Source organism: Oncorhynchus keta, chromosome 14 (genome assembly GCF_023373465.1).
Source record: "Oncorhynchus keta strain PuntledgeMale-10-30-2019 chromosome 14, Oket_V2, whole genome shotgun sequence".
Lineage (NCBI taxonomy): Eukaryota > Metazoa > Chordata > Actinopteri > Salmoniformes > Salmonidae > Oncorhynchus > Oncorhynchus keta.
Genome location: NC_068434.1, coordinates 28108521 through 28118636, shown reverse-complemented (window position 1 = coordinate 28118636; position 10116 = coordinate 28108521). Strand labels below are relative to the sequence as shown.

Genomic DNA, 10116 nt, shown 5'->3' with positions numbered 1-10116 from the left:
GTTTCAAATGCCATGGTTCTCCGTGGTAGCCTAGACTCTAAAAAGTTTCACATGCCATGGTTCTCCGTGGTAGCCTAGACTCTAAAAAGTTTCAAATGCCATGGTTCTCCGTGGTAGCCTAGACTCTAAAAAGTTTCACATGCCATGGTTCACCGTGGTAGCCTAGACTCTAAAAAGTTTCACATGCCATGGTTCACCGTGGTAGCCTAGACTCTAAAAAGTTTCACATGCCATGGTTCTCCGTGGTAGCCTAGACTCTAAAAAGTTTCACATGCCATGGTTCACCGTGGTAGCCTAGACTCTAAAAAGTTTCACATGCCATGGTTCTCCGTGGTAGCCTAGACTCTAAAAAGTTTCAAATGCCATGGTTCACCGTGGTAGCCTAGACTCTAAAAAGTTTCAAATGCCATGGTTCTCCGTGGTAGCCTAGACTCTAAAAAGTTTCAAATGCCATGGTTCACCGTGGTAGCCTAGACTCTAAAAAGTTTCAAATGCCATGGTTCTCCGTGGTAGCCTAGACTCTAAAAAGTTTCAAATGCCATGGTTCTCCGTGGTAGCCTAGACTCTAAAAAGTTTCACATGCCATGGTTCACCGTGGTAGCCTAGACTCTAAAAAGTTTCACATGCCATGGTTCTCCGTGGTAGCCTAGACTCTAAAAAGTTTCACATGCCATGGTTCACCGTGGTAGCCTAGACTCTAAAAAGTTTCACATGCCATGGTTCTCCGTGGTAGCCTAGACTCTAAAAAGTTTCACATGCCATGGTTCTCCGTGGTAGCCTAGACTCTAAAAAGTTTCACATGCCATGGTTCACCGTGGTAGCCTAGACTCTAAAAAGTTTCACATGCCATGGTTCACCGTGGTAGCCTAGACTCTAAAACGTTTCAAATGCCATGGTTCTCCATGGTAGCCTAGACTCTAAAAAGTTTCACATGCCATGGTTCTCCGTGGTAGCCTAGACTCTAAAAAGTTTCACATGCCATGGTTCACCGTGGTAGCCTAGACTCTAAAAGGTTTCAAATGCCATGGTTCTCCGTGGTAGCCTAGACTCTAAAAAGTTTCACATGCCATGGTTCACCGTGGTAGCCTAGACTCTAAAAGGTTTCAAATGCCATGGTTCTCCGTGGTAGCCTAGACTCTAAAAAGTTTCACATGCCATGGTTCTCCGTGGTAGCCTAGACTCTAAAAGGTTTCAAATGCCATGGTTCACCGTGGTAGCCTAGACTCTAAAAAGTTTCACATGCCATGGTTCTCCGTGGTAGCCTAGACTCTAAAAAGTTTCACATGCCATGGTTCACCGTGGTAGCCTAGACTCCAAAAAGTTTCACATGCCATGGTTCACCGTGGTAGCCTAGACTCCAAAAAGTTTCACATGCCATGGTTCACCGTAGTAGCCTAGACTCCAAAAAGTTTCACATGCCATGGTTCACCGTGGTAGCCTAGACTCTAAAACGTTTCAAATTGATAGGCCATTGTGGAGTGGATTTACAAAGGATTATAATGGACATGTACAATTAGATTTCCTGATTTATCAATAACTCAGCCATCTTTTAACCAATCCCTTAGCTTTTCCCAGCTAAGTTAAGAGATGTGGCATGGGCCCACATACCACATTTTGGAGTTATGGTTTGATGAGAATATACGTTTTCCAAAATCTCTAAGATGGAAGAAAATCTATCCGTATTGACCTTATGGGTCCTTGAGGCAAATTTGTTCAGCATGAGGAAAGACATTTACATACAAAGTATCAAGACTCTAGATCAAACGGAGCGATGGATATGAGTGTTTAAGTTAGACTGCTTATAATAGCGTCAACTATAGGCCAATGAGTGTCGTTCTTTTTGAACATGTTCCTCATGGCCTCTAGTTTCTGTGTGCCAAATTAGAAAAGAAGTTACCAATCTATGCTTAAGTTGTTTGACCATGTCAAGGAAAACAATAAGAAGTCAGAGAAGAACAATAGGTTTGACACTGTGAACTCCTAATTATCAGTCAATTGAAGTTGGTGAGTTCAAAACACCTTTATTAGGTATAACACACATTGACGCAGAATAACATTTTTTTTTACTTTCCCACGTAGACAGTCATGCACAGTCCATACAAAAAGCTCAACATTAAGATGAGGCATGTGCTGAACAGTGGGCTAATAGAAAACAGAGATCCCAGCGAGTAGAGTAACAGGAGAATGAGTAATGTGCGATAACTCGCAAATGTGCGCAGGGTAAGGCGTGGCCTCAGGTGGTAGTCGTCCTGGCTTTGCTGTGTCACTGTACTCCTTGGGAACCTTCCTTTTACAGTGGAGGTGATAAGGTAGTGTTGTCCCAGCCTTCCCAGGAGGTTCTGTTGTGAGCACAGATTGTTCATGTGTCCTTCAAGCTGCAGGACAAAATTCTCAAGTAATTTAGTCAATACATGTATCCCTGTACTACTACCAATCATTATAGGTAGGCCTATTGCATGCCATATGCACTGAGTATACAAAACATAAGAACACCTTCCTAATATTGAGTTGCACCCCCTTTTGACCTCAGAACAGCCTCAATAAGTCAGAGCATAGACTCTACAAGGTGTTGAAAGCCTTCCACAGAGATGCTGGCCCATGTTGACTCCAATGCTTCCCGCAGTTGTGCCAATTAATATATATAATAGTGTTCCTAATTAATCATTATAGAAATATTAAATTGCATATAAAGTCAGACCCAAAGACATAATGCTCATAGGGGGCACATGGGCACGTGACCCCTCAGATTTGTCATGTAAAATAAAAAATAATTTTAAAAAGTTATCTTTTTTGTTGTTGTAATACTGTAATACTACTAGCCAACTAGAAATTGTATTAAGTTAGACAAATAGCAGATACTGTAGGTTCCCAATCTCCCAACCTCATAACTAGGTACCAATACGCCATTTCAGGATATCAATCAAGTTCAAGTAGAGAGCTTGTCTAACTGTCTTAGCTGGTATGATTGCTGGCAAGGTTGGTACACTTTAGAACAGCAAGCAATTACTAAATGTATTGAATAAGACTCACATTCCTTTCAATATTTTACCCAGATTTTAGTAGAGGTATGCTTAAAAGGTATGTTTATATATGCAAAAAATAATTATAGAATTAAGCATGATGATTATGGCTCTAGATTGCAAGAAAAAGATGTTTCAGGTGTTTGAAAAATGCCAACTTCTCCAATTTCCACCCCCCATCCATCCTCACGCACTTTGTGCCCCCTCAGATTTTTGGGGTGCATGAAGCCCCCTGGTAAGACTCCCCACTTACTTTGTTATTGATTAGTGTGGCGATCCAAAACATAAGCTGCACCAAGACTGCGTTTTCATAGCTTCTCACAGGCTGCAGCTGTGGGTCCCCTTGATACTCAATATCAAATCTGCGAAGGCCATTGATAATCTGCAATAGAACACAATTACAATGTACATTTATGTATTGCACTGTATGCACATCATTCATTTTGATTGCAGTAGTCATTTTCACCTGCATTCTGCCAAGGTCTGTCAGGATCAGCCCGTTTTCACTGTGAATACAGTCAGGGAGCTGCTTGGATTCCTCCACTGACCCCATGTTCATCATCATCTGAGATAGATGACCTGTGTTGAGCTACAAAACAACCACAAATGATTTGAGACATCACTTTAACATTGGTTAGTACTACTTGATAATAATAACCAATGTCATATCATCTTCTCACGTTGAAAACCTGATTGAGGTGGTCCACAGTTTTCTTTAGTAGCTCCACTGTCTTCATGTCAGACTTGGTCATGTCATTCCCCCCACTTTCTGAATTGGTTTTAAGAATCAACCTCTTCCAGGAACAGAGAAACTGGCCAACTGATACATTGGCTGGCGGATCCAATGTGGTTTTTGCAGTCTGTTGGGCCTGCATTAGTCTCTGGACCAGTTTCAGCACCTACAAGGTTCAGAATATAGGAAAGCATTTGTGACCACTATGCATATTTGGTAGATTGCAGCACCCTCAGTCGAATTGTCTTTCTTGTCATTCACTTGTCCTTAATGGGACTTACCTCGGCTCGCATTTCTACCCCAAACATTTGTAGTTTCTTGTTATTGATGTGAGTCTTGGGCAGGGCAGCTATTTCAGTGGGAGGCACCTGAGATGCCATCAGAGTGGATGGGAGGAGGGGACCCTGATGCAATAGCAATTTTTCTCCTGTAAACAAAATGTATGGAGAAAACAAATCTTGAGAGGTCTAATGTTGTTCATTGTGATTGAGGTACAGTGCCCTTCAACTAAAAATAATTGTGGTTACCATTTTGGTAATAATTGTGGTTACCATTTTCAATCAATTCTGGAAGACTGGTTTGGGCAAATACTTTTGTCATCCTGAAAACCATGGTTGCATTGTCGACGTTGACGAGGTCAACATGAGCAAATCTTTTCAAGAAGAAGCTGAATAGCCTGGTGTACATGAGAATATTATCCTGAATGAAAGAGGCCCTAAGAGACAGAGACAGCTTTATGTTAGCACACACACTCTTCAACCCAATACTGTGTCTGAGCTATAACACTACTGAGCACATTCAAAATATCTTACCATTTCTCTTTGTTTTCACTGTACACATGTTTTTGGTATCTCCAGGGCTGGATGTAACTAAGCCACGTCTCCAATACCTGTATTGAGAAATGGCTCATTCAAAACCACTTCTCTTATACATACATTCAGAACGCATACAGTAGGATACCTTCCAAAACCAGCTGGAAACACTGCAAATTAAGCAATAACATGGCCAAATGTCAAAGACAGACCAAATGTAAATCCAATGTAGAACTTAAGTGTGCACTCACTGCTCTGAAGGATGTCTCCATAGGCCACTGTTTGAAGCAGTGCAGCAAGAGAAGGTACAACCTCTGTACATATTCTGATGTGACCACTCTGGGTTTCAATAACAACATATTGTTAATATCATCATTATCATTATCCTCATCATCATCATCATTGTAAAAAACACTAAAGTGGGTATTCACCTTTTAAAATCTTCTGAGAGATAGGTTTCTGAGTGGGCAGAAGGTAAGATATCAGACTGGTCTAGTTTTGTTTTTCCAGAGAGGGCATGCATGTGCTTCACCAGCTGTCTCACCACCAGTATGTGCTGCTCTGTGATGACAGAGACCTGCAGGTTTACAGACAAGTGCTTATCATTAAAATGTAGAATTCAGAATCCATTAGATTAACTATGTGAATAAAAGTGCATGTTAGTCATGAAGAATGAGTCATCGAAGGAAGGTAGGAAAGACCTCATTAAGCTTCTGGTGTGTCTCCAAGGGGAAATGTGGCAGCCATATCTCCAAAAATATCTAAAGCAGGGACAATGAACAAGGCCATACAATGACTCAACAACTACACCTTTGCGAGACAAGCCAAGATTGCTATATTAAAAGTGTCTCTGTCCAACCCAGATTTTTCTCAATCACCTGTAGCATAGTCCCTGATCTCCAGATACTCTGATTGGTTGTCTCAGCGTTAACAGGGCACTGGCATTTCAACAGGCCTTTGCTTGTTTCACTATACCTAGAGGACCTGGGGAACCATCAAAACAAGCGTTATCAAATATTACATTTCATATTTGCCCTATATTGATAGTAGATGTGCTGATCTTATAATGCATTGTGAAAGGCACAGGCTAGCTATACAGCACCTTGGAATGTGTGAAGTCAAGGTGACTTTGACATCTGAGTGAGGGGATCCTTCTGTAGGGAGGAAGTGTTTGAAATATTCATCCACCAAGGCAAAGTAGACACTGTTTGAGATGGAGGTTTGCTGCCCTGAGTGGTGATCCTAATTTAACAATTCAAAACAGAGAACACCCAGGTTACAACATGAGATAGCATTGGCAATGGATTGACTTTATTAATATTTGAAACAAATGAAATGGAATAGCACTTCAGCCTACCCTCTGTGTAATGACACTTGTGGCAAAATAAAACATGAAGTACTCAAAGGCATCTGGTGAGAGTTAAGAACAACGCTAAACTAAAGTGGACAAAGTTCAATAATACTTAGTAATAGTTGTCATTGCGTCAAACATTGTAAAAAAAGGATACTGAGTGACAATCTCTGATGATTCTGAGAGGGTAATTTATTGAGGAAAATCCGTCTATTTGAAATGACCCCCTTGTGGATGGAAATTAGAATGAAAGAGAAAAAAAACTCAGCATTCATACAGGAATATAGACCAATAGGCATTTAATTACTGATATTGTGTTGCAATTATTGCTAATGCAATGACATTGTGAAGTATGCTGAAATAACACTGCACATTTAGCATTTACAGTCACATCTGAAAGTATTGGTGCCCTTGATAAAGATGAGCAAAAAAAGACGAATAAACAAATACAAATAAAAATGATTGTCACCTATTTTCAATACTTTGTGTACCCTCCCCTTGTGAGGATAACAGCACTTAGCCCTTTTCTATAATGTTATATGAGATTAAAGAACACATTGGGAGGGATCTTAGACTATTCCTCCATACAGAATCTTTCCAGATCCTTTCCAGATCCTTCAAACCACAAGTTTTCAAGGGAGACTAATTTTGTGGCCAATTAACCATTGAATGTGTGCTTGAGGTCATTGTCTTGCTGGAAGATCAACTTTCAGGTCAAGTTCTGTAATTCTCCAACTGTGGGACTAGTCTTTGTCTCCCGAACCATCATCCTCGCTGTGCATGGAGAAAATATACATTTGGGTCCTCTACCAGGCAAGTTTACACCGTTCCAATGGTTTTAAACTTTGTAATTGTTGCCCTAATAGTGGTAAGTGATATATTTGTTTTTTCAGTAGTTTTTGTTGTTGTACCTATTGCCTGATTTATGAAAGTCACCAACCATTTCTCTCTTTTAATTTGTGAGTTCTTTGCCTTTCCCCATGGTGACGGATGACAAATGGATTTTACATGTGTGTGACCAAATGTTTATACCCCAGTGAAACAGGAAGCCATGAAAGGTGACAATACTGTTTCTTGAACTGAGATGAATTTAAAACAGTATAATGTTAATGCAGATTAAATTGTTTGATTTATTCATAAGAATCGTTAGGGTGCCAATCATTTTAACACCAAGATTTGTTTTACTGGTTAAACAAAATCTCTTTCTCTGAGCAATTAGTATAAAATAATATAATTTTGCCTACAATATAGCGTGGTACCAATAATTTCAGATGTGACTGTACTGTATGTTGAAAACTTACAGGTAAATTGGCGACTTGGATCTCAAAGTTGTAGTCTTCAGCTTGAAGTTTATAAACAAGTTTCAGCATTGGGCCACTGCAAAAAATATTGTATGTTGGTGAAAACTTCACTTCCATGTTTATTAGTATACTGTAGGTTTAATACACATTAGTAATTTAATATTATCGATAGCAAGTTGTGGAATGTCTCAAATCACAGACAGGTCCACCTTGGTTGTAGGAACTCCAGTACATTGCTGTAGTCACTGCTGTGGGCTTGCAGAGAAGAAAGACTCCAACCAACAGTGCTGCCATCCAGGCTGCCAACAACCCTCTCCACCATCCAGGGGAAGATAACACATAGCTCCTGTATGAGGCCAAACAGCATCGTTAACACACCCCACACTCAGTTTATACATGTATATGCTACGCTACCTGATTTGAAGAGGAGTTGTGCTATGACACAGTGGCAATCTGAAATCTTTGCATACTGAGAAGCTAGAGGACAATTTGCAACAGGAAGCAGCATATATACATGGTACAGCTGTCTGAATGGCTGTGTCCAGACAGTCACAGTAACACATTGTCTACATCAGCATGAAACAGCAACTGGCTGATCCTCTCTGACATTTACTCTACACATGGCCAATAACAAGCAACTTTTTCATACCGCTTGCAGCTTGTGTGTGAATACATAACCCACTTATGTTAAAACGTTCAAATACAATGTCTTTATGGAAATTGGTGTAGTAGCTAGCAGGGGTGCAACTTTGGTTTTAGACGTGAGGTGGACATACAGTAGCAGACAAAAGTTTGGACACACCTACTCATTCAAGGGTTTTTCTTTGTTTTTACAATTTCTACATTGTAGAATAGTAGTGAAGACATCAAAACTATTAAATAACACATATGGAATCATGTAGTAACCAAAAAGGTGTTAAACAAATCTAAATATATTTTACATTTGAGATTCTTCAAAGTAGCCACCCTTTGCCTTGACGACAGCTTTGCACACTCTTAGCATTCTCCCAGCCAGCTTCATGAGGTAGTCAACTGGAATGCATTTCAATTAATTAACAGGTGTGCCTTGTTAAAAGCAAAAACCATCAAGCGCAATGGTGAAACTTGCTCTCATGAGGACGGCCACAGGTAAGGAAGTCCCAGAGTTACCTCTGCTGCAGAGGATAAGTTCATTAGAGTTGACTGAACCTCAGATTGCAGCCCAAATAAATGCTTCACAGAGTTCAAGTAACAGACACATCTCAACATCAACTACTCAGAGGAGACTGCATGAATCAGGCCATCATGGTCTAATTGCTACATAGAAACCACGATTAAACAACACCAATAATAAGAAGAGTCTTGCTTGGGCCAAGAAACACGAGCAATGGACATTGAGATTTTTGGTTACAACCACTGTTTCTTTGTGAGACGCAGAGTAGGTGAACAGATGATATCCGCATGTGTGGTTCCCACCATGAAGCATGGAGGAGGAGGTGTGATTGTGGGGTGGTGCTTTTCTGGTGACACCGTCAGTGATTTATTTAGAATTCAAGGCACGCTTAACCAGCATGGCTACCACAGCATTCTGCAGTGATACGCAATCCCATTTGGTTTGCGTTTAGTGGGATTATCATTTGTTTTTCAACAGGACAATGACCCAACACACCTCCAGGCTGTGTAAGGGCTATTTGACCAAGAAGGAGAGTGATGGAGGGCTGCATCAGATGACCTGGCCTCCGCAATCACCCAACCTCAACCCAATTGAGATGGTTTAGGATGAGTTGCACTACAGAGTGACGGAAAAGCAGCGAACAAGTGCTCAGCATCTGTGGGAACTCCTTCAAGACTGTTGGAAAATCATTCCTCATGAAGCTTGTTGAGAGAATGCCAAGAGTGTGGCTACTTTGAAGAACCTAAATATAACATATATTTGTATTTGTTTACTACATAATTCCATATGTGTTATTTCATAGTTTTGATGTCTTCACTATTATTCTACAATGTAGAAAATTGTCAAAATAAAGAAAAACCCTTGAATGAGTAGGTGTGTTCATATTTTGAAAAAAATGCAATTTCAGAATGTCCCCAGTGAAAGTAGTGCCCCTGGTAGTTAGCCATAGAATTGCAAGTTGCAACAGCAATACTGTGATATAATGAAATTAATGAGGACGATACTACAGTATTCACATCATCTCTAGATACAGTATAATTCAGTTGATTGTTTAGCTACCTTGACAGGTTTATCATCAATGTATTTTGTCATCTCTGTGCATTGCTGTGGGAGTGACTTGATTGTCCAATCTGTCTTCAGATGATCCTGCATGGTAGAACACTCAATCATTAACATCAGGTTTAAAATCCTCTGCTAAAATAAAATCTTGAGCATTTTAAGATTTGAGATTTAAGATTTGTCTTGACTCACCGAAGAGGACATGACTGCAATGTAGTATTCCCATAAAACGCTTATCAGGAAAAGTAAACAAGAGATGAAAACACAGTATTGAAGTCAAATAATCAGTTTAAAAAATGTCCTTTACCATCTTGTGCACTTTTAGTTCAGAACGTTGTGCCAATGTTTTTGTATGATCATGTCGTTAGAGACTTCTGTGTATGACAGCTGTCCTCTGCAACAGTTGCTTGTGGGCCCCCCACATGTCATTTATTCTGCACCCAGCCCCAAGTCTAGCTGGAGGTGGATATTCCATGTGGATGGGGTTCAGTCAAAGAACCAATTCAGAGAATTTTGCATTTTTTAAAACACCCAAACCAGCTCTCTCCTGCTATGTAGAGCCATAACCATTATGTCTAATTATATGTCATAAATAAAGAAATAATGTCTATTTTTCTGCATAGGTTGTCTAAGAATGCCTCTTTACCGTTCAATAGTCATTTTAATTAAGGTTGCACATAGATCTTT

General features: G+C 40.1%; 1 protein-coding gene across 1 annotated transcript; it reads right to left on the bottom strand.

Annotated features, from left to right (window-relative positions):
* Nucleotides 1-2018: 2018 nt before the first annotated feature.
* Nucleotides 2019-9782, bottom strand: LOC118394221 (sphingomyelin phosphodiesterase 4-like). The gene is made up of 18 exons (XM_035787446.2): nt 9622-9782; nt 9430-9516; nt 7427-7563; nt 7218-7293; nt 6074-6143; nt 5923-5975; nt 5668-5807; nt 5444-5549; nt 5267-5326; nt 4997-5142; nt 4817-4904; nt 4566-4642; nt 4305-4468; nt 4035-4180; nt 3701-3919; nt 3487-3609; nt 3274-3402; nt 2019-2375 (listed from the first exon to the last, which is right to left on the bottom strand). Exons 1-18 carry the CDS (start codon nt 9631-9633, stop codon nt 2064-2066), a joined length of 2145 nt encoding a protein of 714 aa, XP_035643339.1. The 5' UTR covers nt 9634-9782; the 3' UTR covers nt 2019-2063.
* Between the last annotated feature and the right edge of the window lie 334 nt (nt 9783-10116).

Coding starts and splice junctions, on each gene's coding strand:
- LOC118394221 (XM_035787446.2), bottom strand. Junction 4,181..4,304: donor TCCAGAATTGATTGAAAATG/GTAACCACAATT, acceptor TTTTGTTTACAG/GAGAAAAATTGCTATTGCAT. Junction 2,376..3,273: donor CCACACTAATCAATAACAAA/GTAAGTGGGGAG, acceptor TTTGTCCTGCAG/CTTGAAGGACACATGAACAA.